We start from the raw sequence: 21,627 nt of genomic DNA, 5'->3' as shown, positions 1-21,627 counted from the left end.
AAAAAAGCCGAAATTTTCTACATTTGTTTGTGGCAGAAAAGCTTCATAAAAACCTTAATAAAAGTAAAATAAAAAGATAGAAGATATCAAGTTGAATAAATAAAAAATTTCCTGAACAAACTAAAAGTTTTAAAACCTGAATGTTTGAAACAACAAAACGTCTGATTTTAGCACAAAAGAACAACCAAGAAAGAAGTCAGAAAATAATATAAATATAATAAAATAAAATATAATGTAATGTAATATAATATAATATAATATATATTATAATATAATATAATATAATATAATATAATATAATATGATATAATAAAATATAATATAATAAAATATAATATAATATAATAAAATAAAATATAATGTAATGTAATGTAATATAATATAATATAATATAATATAATATAATATGATATAATATAATATAATATAATATAATAAAATATAATATATTAAAATAAAATATAATAAAAATATAATATAATATGATATAATAAAATATGATATAATATAATATAATGTAATATAATATAAGAAAATATAATAAAATATAATATAATAAAATAAAATATAATTAAATATAATATGATATAATATAATATAATATAATATAATATAATATAATAAAATATAATAAAATATAATAAAATAAAATATAATATAATATAATATAATATAATATAATATAATAAAATATATTAAAATAAAATATAATATAATATAATATAATATAATAAAATATAATAAAATATAATATAATATAATAAAATATAATATAATATAATATAATATAATATATTAAAATAAAATATAATATAATATAATATAATATAATAAAATAAAATATAATAAAATATAATATAATATAATATAATATAATAAAATATAATATAATATAATATAATATGATATATTAAAATAAAATAAAATATAATATAATATAATATAATATAATATAATAAAATAAAATATAATAAAATAAAATAAAATATAATAAAATATAATATAATATAATATAATATAATATAATAAAATATAATATAATATAATATAATATAATATAATATAATATAATGTAATATAATATAATAAAATATGATATAATATAATATAATATAATGAGGATGAGGATGAAGAGCACTGACCGGAGGAGAATCCTGGTCTGAGGGGAGTCCGTTCTGTGTGGCGGTGCTGCAGACACAAACACAAACACGGAGTTAATCTCTGCTCTCTGATTGGTCGGCTGGCTGAAGCTTCCGGTTGGTCACCTCTGCTGCTGGACATCCTCCTGCTGGACGATGGCGGCTTCCAATGATGGAGGCCTCCTCCTCCTCTCCTCCTCCTCCTGCTGCCTCCTCACCTCCAGCAGCTCCAGCTGGAAGACAGAACCACCATCATCATCATCATCATCCTCACCATCACCATCCTCATCTTCCTCCCTCCCTCACCGTGGTCAGCCTCTCCAGGGCGGAGAAGCGCTCCTCCCAGGTGGCGGCCGACTTCTCGAAGGCCTCGTGGCGTTTGATGAGCTTCTCCACCTCGTCCACGCTCTGTCCCATCTCCCGGCTGGACAGGTAGGGCTCCTGTCCCAGCAGCCAGGCCTCGGCCACACCCGCGTCCCGCGAGAACTGGTGCACCTCCAGGACTGAGGATGAGGAGGGAGCAAGGTTAGACGTCCTCAGCACAGACTCAGACAGAAAGACAGGAAACAGGAAGTGAGTCTTACTGAGGCGGAGCCACTCCCATCGGTCCTCCCACTTGTCAATCATCTCCTTCCTCTTGTCTGTCAGCTGCAGCAGCTTCTCTTTGATCTGGAGCACAGAAAACTTTATTAACACCAAGCACCCGTCCCTCTGTCCTCCACCCGTCCCTCTGTCCTCAACCTGTCCCTCTGTTCGTCACCCGTCCCTCTGTCCTCAACCTGTCCCTCTGTTCGTCACCCGACCGTCTGTCCTCAACCTGTCCCTCTGTCCTCCACCCGTCCCTCTGTCCTCAACCTGTCCCTCTGTTCATCACCCGTCCCTCTGGTCTCACCATGTCCCTCTGTCCTCCACCCGTCCCTCTGTCCTCAACCTGTCCCTCTGTTCGTCACCCGTCCCTCTGGTCTCACCATGTCCCTCTGGTCTCACCATGTCCCTCTGTCCTCCACCCGTCCCTCTGTCCTCAACCCGTCCCTCTGTCCTCAACCTGTCCCTCTGTTCATCACCCGTCCCTCTGTCCTCCACCCGTCCCTCTGTCCTCAACCTGTCCCTCTGTCCTCCACCCGTCCCTCTGTCCTCAACCTGTCCCTCTGTTCGTCACCCGTCCCTCTGTCCTCAACCTGTCCCTCTGGTCTCCACCCGTCCCTCTGTCCTCAACCTGTCCCTCTGTTCGTCACCCGTCCGTCTGTCCTCAACCTGTCCCTCTGTCCTCCACCCGTCCCTCTGTCCTCAACCTGTCCCTCTGTTCATCACCCGTCCCTCTGTCCTCCACCCGTCCCTCTGGTCTCACCATGTCCCTCTGTCCTCCACCCGTCCCTCTGTCCTCAACCTGTCCCTCTGTTCGTCACCCGTCCCTCTGGTCTCACCATGTCCCTCTGTCCTCCACCCGTCCCTCTGTCCTCAACCCGTCCCTCTGTCCTCCACCCGTCCCTCTGTCCTCAACCTGTCCCTCTGTTCGTCACCCGTCCCTCTGTCCTCCACCCGTCCCTCTGTCCTCAACCTGTCCCTCTGGTCTCCACCCGTCCCTCTGTCCTCAACCTGTCCCTCTGTTCGTCTGTCCTCAACCTGTCCCTCTGTCCTCCACCCGTCCCTCTGTCCTCAACCTGTCCCTCTGGTCTCACCATGTCCCTCTGTCCTCCACCCGTCCCTCTGTCCTCAACCCGTCCCTCTGTCCTCAACCTGTCCCTCTGTTCGTCACCCGTCCCTTTGTCCTCCACCCGTCCCTCTGTCCTCAACCTGTCCCTCTGTCCTCCACCTGTCCCTCTGTCCTCAACCTGTCCCTCTGTTCGTCACCCGTCCCTCTGTCCTCCACCCGTCCCTCTGTCCTCAACCCGTCCCTCTGTCCTCCACCCGTCCCTCTGTCCTCAACCTGTCCCTCTGTTCGTCACCCGTCCCTCTGTCCTCCACCCGTCCCTCTGTCCTCAACCTGTCCCTCTGGTCTCCACCCGTCCCTCTGTCCTCAACCTGTCCCTCTGTTCGTCACCCGTCCGTCTGTCCTCAACCTGTCCCTCTGTCCTCCACCCGTCCCTCTGTCCTCAACCTGTCCCTCTGTTCATCACCCGTCCCTCTGTCCTCCACCCGTCCCTCTGGTCTCACCATGTCCCTCTGTCCTCCACCCGTCCCTCTGTCCTCAACCTGTCCCTCTGGTCTCCACCCGTCCCTCTGTCCTCAACCTGTCCCTCTGTTCGTCACCCGTCCGTCTGTCCTCAACCTGTCCCTCTGTCCTCCACCCGTCCCTCTGTCCTCAACCTGTCCCTCTGTTCATCACCCGTCCCTCTGTCCTCCACCCGTCCCTCTGGTCTCACCATGTCCCTCTGTCCTCCACCCGTCCCTCTGTCCTCAACCTGTCCCTCTGGTCTCCACCCGTCCCTCTGGTCTCCACCCGTCCCTCTGTCCTCAACCTGTCCCTCTGTTCGTCACCCGTCCGTCTGTCCTCAACCTGTCCCTCTGTCCTCCACCCGTCCCTCTGTCCTCAACCCGTCCCTCTGTTCGTCACCCGTCCCTCTGTCCTCCACCCGTCCCTCTGTCCTCAACCTGTCCCTCTGGTCTCCACCCGTCCCTCTGTCCTCAACCTGTCCCTCTGTTCATCACCCGTCCCTCTGTCCTCCACCCGTCCCTCTGGTCTCACCATGTCCCTCTGTCCTCCACCCGTCCCTCTGTCCTCAACCTGTCCCTCTGTTCGTCACCCGTCCCTCTGTCCTCAACCTGTCCCTCTGTCCTCCACCCGTCCCTCTGTCCTCAACCTGTCCCTCTGTTCGTCACCCGTCCCTCTGGTCTCACCATGTCCCTCTGTCCTCCACCCGTCCCTCTGTCCTCAACCCGTCCCTCTGTCCTCCACCCGTCCCTCTGTCCTCAACCTGTCCCTCTGTTCGTCACCCGTCCCTCTGTCCTCCACCCGTCCCTCTGTCCTCAACCTGTCCCTCTGGTCTCCACCCGTCCCTCTGTCCTCAACCTGTCCCTCTGTTCGTCACCCGTCCGTCTGTCCTCAACCTGTCCCTCTGTCCTCCACCCGTCCCTCTGTCCTCAACCTGTCCCTCTGTTCATCACCCGTCCCTCTGTCCTCCACCCGTCCCTCTGGTCTCACCATGTCCCTCTGTCCTCCACCCGTTCCTCTGTCCTCAACCCGTCCCTCTGGTCTCACCATGTCCCTCTGTCCTCCACCCGTCCCTCTGTCCTCAACCTGTCCCTCTGTTCGTCACCCGTCCCTCTGGTCTCACCATGTCCCTCTGTCCTCCACCCGTCCCTCTGTCCTCAACCCGTCCCTCTGTCCTCCACCCGTCCCTCTGTTCGTCACCCGTCCCTCTGTCCTCCACCCGTCCCTCTGTCCTCAACCTGTCCCTCTGTCCTCCACCCGTCCCTCTGTCCTCAACCTGTCCCTCTGGTCTCCACCCGTCCCTCTGTCCTCAACCTGTCCCTCTGTTCGTCACCCGTCCCTCTGTCCTCAACCTGTCCCTCTGTTCGTCACCCGTCCGTCTGTCCTCAACCTGTCCCTCTGTCCTCCACCCGTCCCTCTGTCCTCAACCTGTCCCTCTGTTCGTCACCCGTCCCTCTGTCCTCAACCTGTCCCTCTGTTCGTCACCCGTCCGTCTGTCCTCAACCTGTCCCTCTGTCCTTCACCCGTCCCTCTGTCCTCCACCCGTCCCTCTGGTCTCACCATGTCCCTCTGTTCGTCACCCGTCCCTCTGTCCTCAACCCGTCCCTCTGTCCTCCACCCGTCCCTCTGTTCGTCACCCGTCCCTCTGTCCTCCACCCGTCCCTCTGGTCTCACCATGTCCCTCTGGTCTCACCATGTCCCTCTGTCCTCAACCCGTCCCTCTGTCCTCCACCCGTCCCTCTGTCCTCCACCTGTCCCTCTGTCCTCAACCTGTCCCTCTGTTCGTCACCCGTCCCTCTGTCCTCCACCCATCCCTCTGTCCTCCACCTGTCCCTCTGGTCGCACCATGTCCCTCTGGTCTCCACCCTTCCCTCTGTCCTCCACCTGTCCTTCTGGTCTCACCATGTCCCTCTGGTCTCCACCCTTCCCTCTGTCCTCCACCTGTCCCTCTGGTCTCACCATGTCCCTCTGTCCGCCACCATTTCCTCTTGCCCACACTTGTCTTCATCTGTCCTAACATACCCCCGCTCCCTTTGTCCCCCATGGTGCCACCTTGTCCCCACCCCCCACCTCCTCAGCAGCGTAGTGTTTCCGGGCCAGCAGAGCCTTCCCGAGCTCGATGCAGGAGGTGAAGCTGTCGTTTCGGGCATCGATCTCTGCCTTGATGCCCTGGTGGTTGTTCATCAGCAGCTCCACGGATGAAACATCTCTGAAATCACAGACAGCGTCATCAGCTCGTCTCCACGCCGCTGGACTACGGTGGACTGTGGCATCCAGACCTACCTGGGTTTCTCCTGGGCCTCAATGAGCCGGATCACATCCTCCATCCACAGCATCAGATCCCGAACCATGCTGAAGAAGCGGAACTTGTCCCCGGTGTCGAGGAGGCGGAGCCGCCGTCCGTCGCAGGACTCCAGGAGGCTCCTCCAAGCCTCCAGAACTTCGCTCTCCCGGCGCTGGATGTCGTCCGCCTTGTCTCCTGCGTACGCCGACTGCAGGCGCACGGCGTCCTCCTGCAGCTGCCTCACCTGCAGGCCGACCGCACGTTATTTCAGAGATGTTTATAGAGTTCTGCCGACCACCCGACCCAGCCCAGTCCAACTCACCTGCGTTCCTAGCGCCTGGATGTCGTGTTCGAAGGTGGTGTGCATCCTCTGCAGCGTCTCCACCGTGTTCTGATCGCGGCCCACGTCCTCCGGCAGCATCTTCTGTTTATCGGCAATGCGGACCAGAATCTCTTTGGCGTCGTGGTAGAATTTGTGGAGCTCGAAGGAAGCGGCAAGGATCTGCGTCCTGGTGTCGATGAGCTCCAGAAGGTCTGCCCAGGCCTCGTTCAGCCCGTCCTTCCACTCTGCCACCGTGGCCGCATCGCTGTGGCCGGCGTTGATCAGCTCGTCCGCCAGCCGGTTCACCGCATCCACGCGTTCCTGTCCGATGTTCCCGGTGTCCCGCGCAAACTCCCGGAACCGCTCCTGCAGCATCTGGAAACAGGTCAGGACACAGCGGTTCTGGATCAGGTTCTGGATTTGCATTAAGATCTGGATCCATAGGATTCTGGATCAAGGTCTGTATCTGCTTCTGGATCAGGGTGTGTATAGATTCAGATATAGTTCTTGGTCTGGTTCTGGATCTAGCTCAGTATCTATATCAGGGTCTGGATCTGGTTCTGTATCTATATTTGGTTTTGTATCTAGATCAGGATCTGGATTAGGGTCTGGTTCTGGATCTGGTTTTTGGCTCTGCATCTGGTTCTGTATCTCAGTGTTATGCTGAAGCATCATCAGGTCACATGACATCCTGTGATGACATCATCAGTGACGTACCGTGACGTGTTCGTAGTCCTGACCCAGCTCGTGTGACCCGGCCACCACTTCCCGCTCGGCGATCCACTGCTCCAAGTCGTCCACCTCCCGGTTGAGCTGGAAGAGGCGGAGCCTCTCGTCCAGTTTGCCCCGCCTCTCTTCTGATAGGTCCTTGAGGCCAGCGTACAGTTTGTCCACCTGAGACTGCCGCATGCTGATTCGCTCGCTGGCACACACACACACACACACTAAATTATTGACTACTGTTCAGACATCAACATGGACGTCTCCAGGTGACATGGCAGCCCCCTCACCTCTCGGGGTGTCCATCCGCCACCAGTCCTCGGCTGGTCTTGGACAGCTGGTGGACGGTCTCGGCGTAGTCCTCCACCGCCTGCTCCATGATCTGGTGCTTCTTCAGCATGGTGACGGCGCTCTGCTCATCCTGATCACAAAAAATGCTGTTTAGCGTGAATCTGATGCAGGAACAGTCGGAGCTCCGCCTCCCAGACCTTGAGGGCGGAGCTATGACCGGATCGTGGTCAGACAGGTGGTGTTACAGGGTGCCCCCACCTTGGCCTTCTCCTCTGACATCATGTAGAGCTCCTGTTCGCTCATCCAGGCCTCGGCCTCGGCGGCGTCGAAGTAGTACTGCTGGGCCTTGTGGGACTCCTCCAGCCGTCCGTGGCGTTGCTCCATCTCCTCCATCAGCTGCCTCCACAGCTGCTGCAGCTCCGCCAGGCGCTGCCGGATCACGTCGCCGTTGGAGGACTCGTCCCGAAGGAGGTTCTGGCTGCGCTCCAGGATGTCGTTGATGCGAGGTTGATGGCCCTGGATCTCCTTCTGCAGCGTCTGAGGGCCACAAAGTCAGCTTCCATCAGAGCAATCTCCACCGTCTGATCACTCCTACCTTTAATCTCCACCCTCTGACCTCCATCACCTGTTCTCCACCTATGTGAAGTAAAAACACATCACCTGGTTCTTCTTGATGAGCAGCTGCACCGTCTGCAGGTTGTTTCCGTGATCAGTGGACGTAGCCATGGGCATCCTCTCCTGAGCCCAGAGCTGCAAAAGAGAACCCAGAACCTTCATCAGAAACTAGATCCTCCGTCAGAAACTAGATCCTCCGTCAGAAACCTTGTCAGGCTCAATTCTACGTACAATCTCATCCTCCACGTCGCGGTTGAACTGGTGAACTTCTCGGGACGCCACCAGGAAGTTCCTGCGGCGTCGCAGTGGCTCCAGAAGCTCCTGGAACTTCCTCTCCACCAGCTGCCTCCGCCCGTCCACCTCGTCTGTGTCCTTCACCTCCTGACCGAGGGCCTTCACCTGGCTCTGCAGCTCCACCACCTCCCTCTGACGCACCTCCACCTGGCTCTCCAGCATCTGGACAGGAAGGAAAACGAGACTCAATGCTGCTGCTAGCGGGCCTAAACACACCTCAGCTGCTGCCATGGAAACCACATCCTGGTTTCGGCAGGTCATACCTGCTGCTTCTTGAGCAGGATGTTGACGGACGTCAGGTCCTTGCCATAGTCATCAGACTGGATCTGACCCTCCAGACCGCCCAGCCACTTGTCCAGGTCGGCGCAGCTCTGCGTGAAAAGCTCCGCCTTGTTGGCGTCGAACAGACACTGGGCTTTGGTCTGCGTGGTGGACTCCAGCTTCTCCCACATGGCGTGGAGGTCAGTAAGTTTCTCCTTCACCACCGCCTCTGTCTCTGGCTTCTCTGACACCAGTAGCATCCCGTCCTGAAATCGGGATGAGAAGGGGAACATGGAGAATAAATGCTAACCAGAACTGCACATCAGAACATCCGGGATGGGTCTGCTTGGTTCTGACCCATGCTTCAAATCCATCAACCAGAACACATCAAGAACTTTGGATCAGAACCTGCTGTGGAGAAAGACGGGGCGATGTTCTGCTGGATCTGAAACCGAAAATAACAGAACCAGAAGAACCAATTTTTCCAGAACAAGTTATTCCAGTTTCTGCTGCCACATGACCAGATTTTCATTTAGTTTTCCCCAATTCTGGTTCTCTGAGCAGAACTGAGTCCAACAGTCTAGTATGCAACCAAAAAGCAGGTTTAAGACTGGGTTTTAGCACCAAAGAATGGCCCCGTGATTAATGTGCTCTATTATGCTCATTTCAGGCTAGTTTATGTTAATATGTGAGTCCACAAGTGCAGGAATTAATCCAGCATTTTCCACAAAGCCCTTTATTTATTTATATGGATCCTCTCCGAAGGCCTCTGCCCCCTGATTCGGGCTGCCTCTGACTGATCAACTGCCAGGACTAGTTGCTGGGAGTGCGCACTGTTTTCATCACAGAAACACGGGCAGAACTCGTCAACAAACCGTAACATAAATAGTCAGTAAACAATGTCAACACAAAACATACAGTCGTACATGTTACAGCCCGATGTAGACCCCGAAAACGAGAGTGAACAACTTAGCGACCTGCAGCGACTCAGCAACCAGCAGCGACTCAGCAACCAGCAGCGACTCAGCGACCCGCAGTGACTCAGCGACCAGCAGCGACTCAGCGACCAGCAGCGACTCAGCGACCAACAGCGACCAGCAGCGACTCAGCGACCAACAGCGACCCGCAGTGACTCAGCGACCAACAGCGACTCAGCGACCAGCAGCGACTCAGCGACCAACAGTGACTCAGCGACCAACAGCGACTCAGCAACCAGCAGCGACTCAGCGACCAACAGCGACTCAGCGACCAACAGCGACTCAGCGACCCGCAGCGACTCAGCGACCAGCAGCGACTCAGCCACCCGCAGCGACTCAGCAACCAGCAGCGACTCAGCGACCCGCAGCGACCAGCAGCGACTCAGCGACCCGCAGCGACTCAGCGACCAGCAGCGACTCAGTGACCAGCAATAATTCAGCAACCAGTAGAGACTCAGCAACCAGCAATAATTTAGCAACCAGTAGAGCAACCCGCAGCGACTCAGCGACCCGCAGCGACTCAGCGACCAGCAGCGACTCAGTGACCAGCAATAATTCAGCAACCAGTAGAGACTCAGCAACCAGCAATAATTTAGCAACCAGTAGAGCAACCCACAGCGACTCAGCGACCCGCAGCGACCAGCAGCGACTCAGTGACCAGCACCAACTCAGTGACCAGCAGCGACTCAGCAACCCGGGTTGCTGGGGGCGACCACTGACAGGGACAGGCGAAACTCGTCGCCGCCCAGGTGAAACCGAAATATGGGACATGACAAACAGCAGCAACTGCAGCAGCGAATCACGCCCTGAGATCACTCTTCTCCAAGAAATTTGATGCCACGCGACAGCAGCAAAAATGGAACATTTTTTTATTTCCTTGTGTTGCGTCGCAAGCCCCCGTGTGCACGTCTACGTGAACGAACATAACATTTCACATGTACGAACACTGCCTCTTGCTTGGCTGGAGGAGGGCAGCCATGTTTGCCTCACTAGAGAATGAGGTGTTAGAGAATAGCGAACAGGCGTTTTTAGCCTGGACATGTACATCTGTTGTTTCATGTGTCACGGCCCCTTCTTTGTGGCCGTGTTCTGTAATTATGTGTGTGTGCAGGTGAAGCTGGAGTGTACCTGGCGGTGCGTACATGCGTCAAGGGCCCGACGCACTGCACGTATAAAATACCCGCCTACGGCCGGCCTGGCGATTTTGTGGGCGTTTTCTGGTTGGCCTTTGTTTGGTGTTTGGGCGCGATTTGGTGATCTCGTTGTGGGGTGGATGAGCACCCGTGTGACGTTGTTCTGGCGTTTTGGTGGGTTTTTCCCTGGCAGAAGGATCCTTTGGGTGCGTGCCCTTTTGTTTGCTGTGTGCGGTGGTTGCACCTTTGTTTGTTGGCGGGGAGTGGAGGAGTGTTTTCCCCGATTTCGGTTGGTCAAGGTGAGTAAAGCGTTTGACTGGTGATTAACCAATCAAAAGCTGAATAACCAATTGTTAGCAGGCCTGTGTCCTGGTTAGGAACAGGGACGCTGCTCCTTTGGGCTTCGTCTGTTTTTTGTAGTGTCGCGGGGACGTGGTTAGTGTTTGCTGCGCAAGCAGTAATCTCGGGAGCATGTCCGCGGTGTTTTGGGGGGTCATCTGTACGGATTGCCTCACTTGCCCGCTGGTTTTTGGTGCGTAAAAACCCGCCGCTGACCTGCGTGAAGCCTAGGGTTGAGTTTGGTGACAGGTCAGTTTGGTTAGGCAGGTAAGGTAGCGGGGCGTTTGGTTTGCTGCTGTGTCTGGTGCCATTTGGTCAGCTTTTTGTCTTGCATTTATAGACTATTTGTTTGTATTGTGGGGGAAATCATGGTAAATGTGACAGAGTTTTTTTTAGCTCTCCCACTGTGGAATTTGATATGTCTCCTATCTGGAGTGATGGGGGTACAGTGTGTAACTATTGCCATGAAAAAGGCCATTGGACTGCCCAGTGTTAAAATCTAAAAGTAACAGTGTTATGGCTGATGCGTTGTCGAGTGCACCTGTAGATTATTCTGTGGTTCACTGTTCTGTTTTGTCTGCCCTGTTTCTCGCTTTCTCTTCTCCTCTAGGCGCCAGAGTGGTTGGGAATGGCAGAGGACGGGTTATTCGGTGTGGTGGTGGTAATGGTGGTTTTGTTTTGGGTAAATCTGCACATTTGGTATTTAGTTCTGATGTTTTGTTAATTTTTGACTCGCTGATTCTTGGGGAGAATCCCTGTCTTTATGAGAGGGGGTGTCACGGCCCCTTCTTTGTGGCCGTGTTCTGTAATTATGTGTGTGTGCAGGTGAAGCTGGAGTGTACAAGGCTGTGCGTGCGTGCGTCAAGGGCCCGACGCACTGCGCATATAAAAGACATGCCTAGGGCCGGCCTGTGGGCGCACTCTCCGCTTCCAGGCCGCACCTGCGCCGGCTGCACCTTGTCGTTTGCTTTGTTTTTAGTTTAGTTTTACAACATACAACACTGCACTCATTATACTCTTTCACACAACCATGCACACACCTACACTTCTGATTTTGCAGACAGCCACACTTCATGGTTATCTGATTTTGCCTTAGTTTTGGTTCATCTTTCATTAATAAATTATCAGAATTGGCCTTATCTGTTGTTTGGCGTAATTTTGTTATAGCCGTGAGCCGGGTTATGACACATGAAAGTTATAAAACAGATGAAAATGAAATATGTTCTGCACTGCAGTTTCAGTAAAAGGCATTACAGTCGTTTCCATCTACTTTTACTTCCAGCTTGTGGCTCAGGATCGGAAAAATGTGAGTCCTGTCTAATGCTGGGCTGACACCAAACGCAGACTAAAAACTGAGAGTCTTTAGTAAATCTTAGGAGCCTAACTGGTGTTGCAGCGCTTCTGTTGGTTTAAGGTGGTAATCTGCGCTGTTTCATGTCAGTCTTTTCCTAGTCCTGGGTCTAGGACGCAAGTCGTAGTGACGTAACACGATCAACAACCAACAGATGAGCAGAAACAGGAATCCTGACAGAACGACTAAAAGTGGATGCGGGAAAAAAAAGACGAAGAAGAAGCGGTGATGAATAGAGGAGCGGATGTTATTAGAAGTAAACGTCTGCTGTGGATCATTTCTGTGTTACAGTATAATGATCTAACAAATGAGAGAAGAACAGAAAGTCGTTCATCTTTCAGGTGCTGAGTCGGTGGAACACCTGGTGGAGATGCAAAGCTACTCTCTGTACCTTCTGGATCTTGTCCAGCCACTCCTTGTTGGACTGTAGCTCGGCCATGAAGGCCTGGTGCTTCAGCCATTTGCTGTGCAGGTTCCGGGCCTCGTCGTAGCTCATGTCCTGCGCAGTCAGCATCTTCTCACTGATCCACAGAGAAAGCTGCAGAGACCAACAACAAGATCAACCCTGAGGGGAAAAACCACACCACTCTACAGGAAGTGAGTCTGTGAAGGTGAGACGGACCTCCTGACAGTCCTGGAGGAACTTCTGCAGGTCTCTGTTGTCTTTCAGTTTCATCAGCAGCTCCACTGCCATCTCCCGGTTCTTCTTGTGCCTGGAATGGAGAAACAGTCAAATCAGAACAGACAGAAAACCAAGTCCTGCTGGACTTTACATGGAACAAACGTTTACCTGTCATCAATGGACGCCACTCGCTCCTGGATCCGGTCTCCATTGATGTTCCCGTCGCTGGCTAGCCGACGTCCCGCCTCCACCACACCGTTGATCTTGTCCTCGTTGGCATCCATAGTGGTCATGAAGTCCTCCTGCTTCTTAATGGCAGCCTCAGCGGCCTCCAGAGTGGTTGGCATCTCGGTATGCGCCAGGACGTACTCCTGCAGGGAGAAGAGACTCGATTCAGTCAGGACCTTACCGAAGTCACAGATCCTGATCCAGGTCAAGGGTTCTGGGTTTACCTGGTTGTTGAGGAAGGCCTCGGCCTGTTTGGTGTCCCGGAGGAAGAGCTGGTAGGCATGAGACTGGGACAGCAGGTTCTGCCGGTTCTCCCACATCTTGTGCAGTTCGTTCCAGCCGGTGTCGAGAGCCTGTAGTCGCTGACGCAGGAACATGTGCTGGGCGTCTGTCTGGCCCTGCGTTACCATCTCCCCCATGTCCCGCATCTTCTGATAGTCCTCTTCGTAGTTCTGGATCTCATTCTTGATGCTTTCGTGTTGGGCCATTAGCTTCTCAGCCTCAGCCAGCGTGTTAGGCATGTCTTCTGAGGCAATGGCTGTCTGAGTCCGGGACAACCAGGACTGGAAGTCGTCCACCTCGCGAAGGAACTGCTGCAGTTTCCTGGCTTCACCCAGGGACTCCTCACGGTTCTTCAGAGTGTTCTTCATCTCCTCCCAGACGGCAGTGATCTCAGCGAGCCGGCCCGTGATGGCCTTGGCCTGGTCAGGGTGCTCCTCAGCCAGCCGCTGGGCCTCACCTCGCAGATCGCCCAACTTGTCCTCAATGGCAGCCAGGTCACGCTCCATGCCAGTCAGTTTGCGTTGCAGAGCCATGACTCCAGTGAGGTCATTGCCCAGCTCCTGGGTGGACTCGATGACTTTGGTCTTCTCTTTGATCCAAGACTTGGTTTCGTTGCATTCGAGGTGGTAGTTCTGGACACCCAGAGCTGAGTTTAGGGACTCCTTCTTCTGGTCCACCAGGTCTCGGAACTGACTCCACCTGCAGGCAGAGACGAGGGTAGATCAGACTAGTTTTATTCTACTGGTCTGGTTCCGCTGCTTTCGCTCTATACCTGTTGTTGAGTTTGTCCTGCTGAGTCTTGATGTCCTTCTCACTCGGGTGGCCGCTGTGAATCAACTGCCGGGCAATCTGGTTCACTACAGCGACACGGGATGCCTGGTTGTTCATCTCTGGTTCCAGACTCTCAAACCTGCAGGAGAACAAAGTCCACATCAGTCCAGAACTGCCTGACGAAGAGACAGGCATACGGAGCCTCACAGTCCTACCTGTGCTGGATCACCTCCAGGTCCTCGAGTTTTTCAGGGATCTCCATGCTGTTCAGCCACTGCTCCTTCTCATCGATCCAAACTTCACAAGCGGCGGCCTCGCTGAACATCTTGTAAAGCGCCAGCGCATCTTGCAGTGCCTGCTTCCTCAGCTTCGTCAGCTCCGCCACCTCCTTGTAGCGTTCCTCAATGCCGGCCAGCCGCCCACGCACATCTTCTGACTCCACCTCCTCCTTGGGAAGGGTGGCAGCCTGCTCGTGAAGCGAGTCGATGACCGGCCGGTAGCGGGCCACCTCTGCTGCAGCGTCCTTGTGTTTCCTTACCAGCGCCTGGGTGGAGAATTCATCATGGCCCGTGTCTCCGCTGGAGACGATGCGCAGTGCGTCCAGAGTCCAGGCATCAACGTCATCAGCGTCAGCCTGGAACTGGTGCAAGGCCAGAGCTTCTTCTAGCCTCTTCTTTCTCACAGCCGCAAGCTGCTCCAGCGCCTCCCACTGAGCCTGGAGGTCGGCGATGCGCTCCTGGATTTTGGCGGATCCAAAGTGACCGGCTTTGACCATAGCCTGGCCCTCGGCAATGGTGTGCTGCAGGTGGCCGGAACGACCGCTCATCTCGTCCTCCAGGGCACGCTGTTGGCTGAGGAGGCGCACCGCCCCTGTCAGATCCTTCCCTATCTCCAGTGAGGACACAATTTGCTCTTTCTCCCGGATCCAGCCTTCCTCTTCCGCCATCTCCCAGAAGAACTTCCAGAGGCGGCGAGACTCCTCCAGACGGGCACGGCGCTCTGCAGCCAGCTGGGTCAGCTCCTGGTAGCAGAACTCCAGGTGGGACACCCGGTCCTGGATGACCTGGGGGTCGCATGGTTTGTAGCCTGGACAGGAAAGAATATAGTCAGAGCAGAGTTTGAATCCCAGACGGGTCAGTGAGGTTCTACTGGACCATCTAAAGGCCGTCACGTGCTCCATCAGAACAGAGAACCTTGTTCTTGGTGAGTACAAAATTACATCATTGTTCTCGCTTCCCTGGTTTCAAGCTTTAAGAGTCTTTTTTTTTTTGGGGGGGGGGGGGGGGGGTCTAATTATTTCTCTGCAATCAGACTCTGTGTAAACCATCTCGGTATCAGAATAAAGCCAACGTTGGTGAGATTTCATCAGAGGACGCATCACTGCAGATGCTGCTGTGTTAAAGTAAATGAGGATGAAAGAGAAGGAAATATGAAGTCAGTCCTCATCCTCCCAAGAGGAATCTGGGACACACAACTCTGTCCCACTGTCTTTAAACTCATCGCCAGCTCTTCTTCTGTGGTGTTTTTTGTGGGATGTTATTTTATTCAGAAGTAGATAAAAAGGGGAGAAAAACTGGATGATCTCTGCAGAAACATGGAAATAACAGTAAATGGAGCAATAATTTTTATTTACATATTTTTGTGGATACCTGCGTCTTTAACCGTTTGTTTTCTTAACTGTTTGGTGGTGATAGAAATTGTTTTCAGGATCTTTAAGCTGAGATTCTGTAATGGTAAATGAGTCGTCAGGGCTTAACAGATAGTTGTGAAGAACAGCTGGAAGGTGAGGAAGTAAAAGAAATATACAACACATGAGGCAGATAAAGAAACGGACACCACCCTGTGCAAGACCCTGTTTCTTGAAACTTCTTGTTCTTGCAGAGTTAGTAACCAGTTTAAAGACCAGAAGAACTTGTTTCTGGAACTGGAGCTGCTCACCGCCATCAGTGACAGAGTACTTGCTGGCGTTGGTGGTGACGGCCTTCACTCTGTCGGCCTGGATGGCGATGTCGGCCTCCACCAGAGCGTGTTTCTGCAGCAGGTCCTCCACACCCAGAAGATGCTTCCCGTAATCCTGAGACAGCAGCAGCATCTGGAAAGAAGAGCAGGTTGAGGAGCAGTTAGAGCTGCAATATCCCGGGTTTCTGACTGCCTGGGAGCTCGTCAACACACCTTCATCTCGTCCATCCAGTCCATGATGTAGAGCATCTCCTGGAAGACCCTCTGCAGACCCAGGTTCATTTCCAGCCTCTGTCTGCGGGCCTTCAGCAGCTCCAGTAGGTACTCCCACAGTCGGATCACGTTGTCCTTTCTGGCTGCAATGCGTTTGATGTCGTGGTAGTGCTCCACCTCCAGCTCCTTCGCCACAGCAACCACGGCCTGGACACGCTCTTCGTATGCCGCGATGTCCGTCTCAATTGCTTCATGCTTTTTGGTGGCCGCCTCAACAGCCTGAAGGTCAAATCCAAAGTTGTCCTGTAGACAGAGGAGGTGGCAGGTCCATGAAAACAGAAGACAGGTGAGTTCTAGAGAGTCCCTGATGAATGTTCATCTCCTCACCTGTGAAACCAGCCGTTGGTTCTCACTGAGCCACGTCTCCCTCATGGCCGCCTTACGATCAAAGCGTCTGGCCAACTGTTCCAGTTTCTCCTGACGAATCAGCTCCGTCCTCAGGGCCAACTCCCTCTCATGCTCCGCCTTCTCCAGTCGTTCCCAGGCCTGCAGACACCAAGTCAAGGTCAACAGAGTCTTCCTCTGCTGTCCATCATTTCAGGAAAACAAAATCACTTCCAGTCTGACCTTGTTGATGTCTGAGATGAGTTTTCCCTCGCGGGGCATGTAGACCTTCTGATTGTTGGCTCTCATCTTACTCTGGATGGTGAAGAGGAGGACTTCCAGGTTCCCCTTCTCTGTGAACCTGAGGAGCAACACAGACTGCATCAGAAGGTAGAGTTACCTGTCTGGGAAGGAAGGATGGAAGGATAGAGGCAAAGGTTCTGACTTGGGGGGTTTCTCCACAGTGCGGTATGTGTTGAAGGCCTGCAGCTGCTGCTGGACTCCCACCAGAGAGTTGGCGAACTTTCTGTTATTCAGGATGATGATGGTCTGTTCGATCCACTCAAGCAGGTCCGAGGCCAGCAACTCGTACTTCTCAATCATCTTCTCTGTCTCGATGGCGTTATCCAACACCTGGAAGAAAATACAGAAATTCTGAGAATGTTTCCTGGTTTCTTATTTTTGTTGTATCTGCAAGATCCCAGTTGATTTTCGTTCAAAGATCTCATCTTGAGGAGTCATTCCTAGGAATCCTAGGAATGAGTAAAGTAATATCTCAGGAGGAACTGTGCTGCAGTAGAAGGTAAGCAGGTTTCTAGGTGTTTAATAGAGGTGTTAGCAGGTAAATATCTCAGGAAGCCATCAGCCGAGGATGATGATGACTCCAGGGATAGCCCCACATTCACCTTAGAAACATCATGAGGATCCAGAAAGAAGTGAAGCCCAAGAAAACGTCAAGTGTCAACCAGGAAATCTTAATTAAAATGTGGCTTCAGGTCTAGACCCCGACCGGGACCGGGATCTAGAAAGTGTTTCCAGACTGACCTTTCCAATCCGTTTGCCCTCCACCTTCAGAGCTTTCATCTTGGAGAAATAGTGGTAGTACGTCACTACATAGGTGATGACAGACTTCTCATCGGGATGGTCCACGCTTATATCTACAACACACACGTGTTCAATAAGCAACAACAAAAACATCCAAATAAACAAAAACTACCTGTTCTCACTAAACAGTCCAGTCAGCGTAGACAGAGACAACACCTGTAGTTTAACCAGTTTTAAACTGGTTAGTAGAACTGGTTGGTTAACTGGTCGGTACCTTCTGGGTCCAGCAGCTTGGTGAGGCCCAGGTGTTGTTCTGCCAGGTTGAAAGCGTTCTGCAGGTTGTAGTGAGCGTTGGATTTCTTCAGTTTATCGAAGTCGATCAGGTCAGGCCTGAAATCCACAAACAGCCTTAATCACAAAACACCTGAAAACCCATCACACCTGTCCATCCATCACACCTGTCCATCCATCACACCTGTCCATCCATCACACCTGTCTATCCATCACACCTGTCCATCCATCACACCTGTCCATCAATCACACCTGTCCATCCATCACACCTGTCCAACACACCTGTCCATCCAGCACACCTGTCTATCCATCACACCTGTCCATCCATCACACCTGTCCATCCATCACACCTGTCCATCCAGCACACCTGTCTATCCATCACACCTGTCCATCCATCACACCTGTCCAACACACCTGTCCATCCAGCACACCTGTCCATCCATCACACCTGTCCAACACACCTGTCCATCCAGCACACCTGTCCATCCATCACACCTGTCCATCCATCACACCTGTCCATCCAGCACACCTGTCTATCCATCACACCTGTCCATCCATCACACCTGTCCAACACACCTGTCCATCCAACACACCTGTCCAACACACCTGTCCATCCATCACACCTGTCCATCCATCACACCTGTCCATCCATCACACCTGTCCAACACACCTGTCCATCCATCACACCTGTCCATCAATCACACCTGTCCATCCATCACACCTGTCCATCCATCACACCTGTCCATCAATCACACCTGTCCATCCATCACACCTGTCCAACACACCTGTCCATCCAGCACACCTGTCTATCCATCACACCTGTCCATCCATCACACCTGTCCAACACACCTGTCCATCCAGCACACCTGTCTATCCATCACACCTGTCCATCCATCACACCTGTCCATCCATCACACCTGTCCATCCATCACACCTGTCCAACACACCTGTCCATCCAGCACACCTGTCTATCCATCACACCTGTCCATCCATCACACCTGTCCATCCATCACACCTGTCCATCCATCACACCTGTCCAACACACCTGTCCATCCAGCACACCTGTCTATCCATCACACCTGTCCATCCATCACACCTGTCCAACACACCTGTCCATCCAACACACCTGTCCATTCTTACCTGTGTTTGTGAATGAGTGCATTGAACGCCATGCCGTCTCTCCAGCTGGTGGTGAAGTTGTGGATGTTGACGTTGGGGTACCTGAGGAAGAGGAGATGGTAGTTAGTCATCATCATCACCATCATCATCATCATCATCATCAGGAGTCTCACCCGGCCGTCTTCATCTGACACCAGAGCAGCAGAGCGTCTTTGGCTGAACGTTTCTCCTTGTTGTCCTCAGTCTCCACACTGATGTCCTGGATCTGAGGGCGAAATAGACCAGTCACACCTCCACCTGTCAGCCACACCTCCACCTGTCTGTCACACCTCCACCTGTCAGTCACACCTCCACCTGTCAGCCACACCTCCACATGTCTGTCACACCTCCACCTGTCAGCCACACCTCCACCTGTCAGTCACACCTCCACCTGTCTGTCACACCTCCACCTGTCTGTCACACCTTCACATGTCTGTCACACCTCCACCTGTCAGCCACACCTCCACCTGTCTGTCACACCTCCACCTGTCAGTCACACCTCCACCTATCAGCCACACCTCCACATGTCTGTCACACCTCCACCTGTCAGTCACACCTCCACCTGTCAGCCACACCTCCACCTGTCAGTCACACCTCCACCTGTCAGCCACACCTCCACATGTCTGTCACACCTCCACCTGTCAGCCACACCTCCACCTGTCAGCCACACCTCCACATGTCAGTCACACCTCCACCTGTCAGTCACACCTCCACCTGTCAGCCACACCTCCACATGTCTGTCACACCTCCACCTGTCTGTCACACCTCCACCTGTCAGCCACACCTCCACCTGCCAGTCACACATCCACCTGTCAGCCACACCTCCACCTGTCCTTACCTGGAAGCGCAGGATGATGGTCCAGATGAGGCCCAGCGTCAGTCTGTGGTTCCCATCCACAATGTCGTGGGATCCCATGTTCTCCAGGTGAACCCGCTGCTCCTTCAGGAACTGCAGAGCTTTGTCTACGTTCTCCAGACAGTGGATCCGCATCCGTCCTTTGGTGGGCTTCGGCTGCAGAACCAGAACAAACAAGAACTAGCGTCAGGGGGGCTGCAGTTCATCTCACCTCCACCAGGTGCTGCTGTGATCAAACTGTTAAATTAAGAAAATCTCCTGCAGGTCCCGTCCAGCCCTCCCTCGCCTGACCCCCACCTGGGATTGTGGTCCTCTGGTGGTCCAGGACGGTCCGGCTGAGATTAAAAGATCCCAGAAGAACAGAGACAAGAGACAAAGGAGAGGAACCGGGATGGAGATCTAGATTTGAATCAGGACTGATATTGAGACCAGGAACAAGTTCAGGATATGGATCAAGACTGGGAGCAGGACTGGGACTGGAGCATAATCTGTACTGGTCTTTCTGGGATTGTTACTACTGCCCTGACTTCCTGACAGATTTATCATTCAGACTTCAGGAGACACCCATTTTGGTTGCCGTGGCAGCAGCCACAGAGAGATCACAGATGATGAGAAATCCAAATGTTTCCAGGCCCTGAATGCAGCACAGGAAGTGAACATGAAGTGTCCTCTGTCTTCAGAAGTCATGGGGGGGGCAGCTGGACCGGAGCCAGCTGTCTGACATCTTATCTGGACGTCTGAATCCAACAAACCACCAACAGGAAAACAGGAAGTGGGATACACCTGGTTAAACTCTCACAGAGGAGCAGCAAAACAACGGTGGATTCAGAGGACACGTCCTCCATCAAAACGCCCCTGAACAGAAGTTCTACTAAAACCTGCCACAGGAGGTCCAAACACTGTTTATGACCCATTTCTGCTGCTCTCAAAGTACACTACCCCTTCTCCAGAGGGAGAGCTATTAGCTCAATGCTAACTGGACATAAACTGAACACTGAACAACCTGGTCTGACATGTTGGTGCAGATTCTCTAGGTCATGGACTGGGTCTGAAAGACTTAGTGGGTCCTGATGAGAAGACAAACGTCTTCAAGATCCCAGAAAAATCATTTTTATTCAATCTGAGCAAGCCATAAGATTTGGTTAATGCATCTCAGCTGCTGAAGAAAACATGAAACTCTGAGGCTAAAGGTCCATTTATGCTGGAACAGAAGACGGACAAGCAGACAGGTTCGTCCGTCTTCTGCGTTGGTTACGCGCGTGATTCAGTCCGTTTTCAGGGAGCTTAGCTATCCGCCGCTTGACACAGAAGACCCCCGGAAACCGTGGGGGCAGTGCTGAGCAGAATAGCTGACATTCGACTAGCGAAAGAAACAAACCAGAGAAGCAAAAAGCAGAAGAATGAAGACGAGGACAACTGTCAAAATAGGTCAAGCGTTTGAAGAAAGACTGTATGTGAGTGTTTAAGGCGTGTTGGGTGGTTGGAAACGTCATAGCGACGTGTTACCGCCACTAACCGGTGTCTGAAACGGATGTCGGGAGTGAACTCTGAACTCAGCACTGCCCTCTAGTGGAGGCAACACAAAAGACGCTTGGAAGTATCAGGACGGCGACGTTTGAAACGGACGTTGCGGTTTTTGTACGTTAGGGAGCAGAAATGGGTCTCAGGACAAAGATCAGTCTCCATCTTTGGTTCTGTGATCACACATTCTTCTTTCAAACACTCGACTTTCTTCTCATCAGATCACATGACTGACTGTAGCCACACCTCCACAGGCCCCGCCCAGAACCTCGCCACGAGAACCGACCCACCTGATGACCAGAACCCGGCGCGGTTTCTGCACATGCTCCTTACAAAGGACCAGTCCAAGTTTTCAACAGTTAGGTCATTTTTTAAGATCAGTTAAGATAATTTAATGAGTTAGTGAATTAAATAGATTGT

The 21,627-nt window shown here is 51.7% G+C and overlaps 1 protein-coding gene across 2 annotated transcripts in view; it reads right to left on the bottom strand.

Moving 5' to 3' along the window:
• LOC121638909 (spectrin beta chain, non-erythrocytic 1-like) overlaps positions 1-21,627 on the bottom strand; it is a 40,493-nt gene that overhangs the window by 3,954 nt on the left and 14,912 nt on the right. For both annotated transcript variants that reach the window (XM_041983979.1, XM_041983980.1), the window contains 29 exons: positions 19,669-19,842; positions 18,965-19,056; positions 18,813-18,893; positions 17,656-17,771; positions 17,382-17,494; positions 16,783-16,970; positions 16,581-16,698; positions 16,341-16,499; positions 15,954-16,256; positions 15,720-15,873; positions 13,997-14,867; positions 13,783-13,920; positions 12,953-13,709; positions 12,669-12,871; positions 12,501-12,591; positions 12,270-12,416; positions 8,081-8,344; positions 7,755-7,979; positions 7,569-7,658; positions 7,167-7,445; positions 6,908-7,038; positions 6,615-6,819; positions 5,898-6,272; positions 5,575-5,819; positions 5,362-5,500; positions 1,724-1,808; positions 1,446-1,642; positions 1,266-1,372; positions 1,143-1,188 (listed from right to left, as the gene is read on the bottom strand). In XM_041983979.1, coding sequence (XP_041839913.1) covers positions 1,143-1,188; positions 1,266-1,372; positions 1,446-1,642; positions 1,724-1,808; positions 5,362-5,500; positions 5,575-5,819; positions 5,898-6,272; positions 6,615-6,819; positions 6,908-7,038; positions 7,167-7,445; positions 7,569-7,658; positions 7,755-7,979; positions 8,081-8,344; positions 12,270-12,416; positions 12,501-12,591; positions 12,669-12,871; positions 12,953-13,709; positions 13,783-13,920; positions 13,997-14,867; positions 15,720-15,873; positions 15,954-16,256; positions 16,341-16,499; positions 16,581-16,698; positions 16,783-16,970; positions 17,382-17,494; positions 17,656-17,771; positions 18,813-18,893; positions 18,965-19,056; positions 19,669-19,842 — 6,093 coding nt within the window. The remainder of the gene's footprint in view (positions 1-1,142; positions 1,189-1,265; positions 1,373-1,445; positions 1,643-1,723; positions 1,809-5,361; positions 5,501-5,574; positions 5,820-5,897; positions 6,273-6,614; positions 6,820-6,907; positions 7,039-7,166; positions 7,446-7,568; positions 7,659-7,754; positions 7,980-8,080; positions 8,345-12,269; positions 12,417-12,500; positions 12,592-12,668; positions 12,872-12,952; positions 13,710-13,782; positions 13,921-13,996; positions 14,868-15,719; positions 15,874-15,953; positions 16,257-16,340; positions 16,500-16,580; positions 16,699-16,782; positions 16,971-17,381; positions 17,495-17,655; positions 17,772-18,812; positions 18,894-18,964; positions 19,057-19,668; positions 19,843-21,627) is intronic.

This window comes from Melanotaenia boesemani, chromosome 4 (assembly GCF_017639745.1).
Source record: "Melanotaenia boesemani isolate fMelBoe1 chromosome 4, fMelBoe1.pri, whole genome shotgun sequence".
NCBI lineage: Eukaryota > Metazoa > Chordata > Actinopteri > Atheriniformes > Melanotaeniidae > Melanotaenia > Melanotaenia boesemani.
Note: the sequence above shows the minus strand (reverse complement) of the source record. Positions and strands in the feature narration are given on the sequence as shown.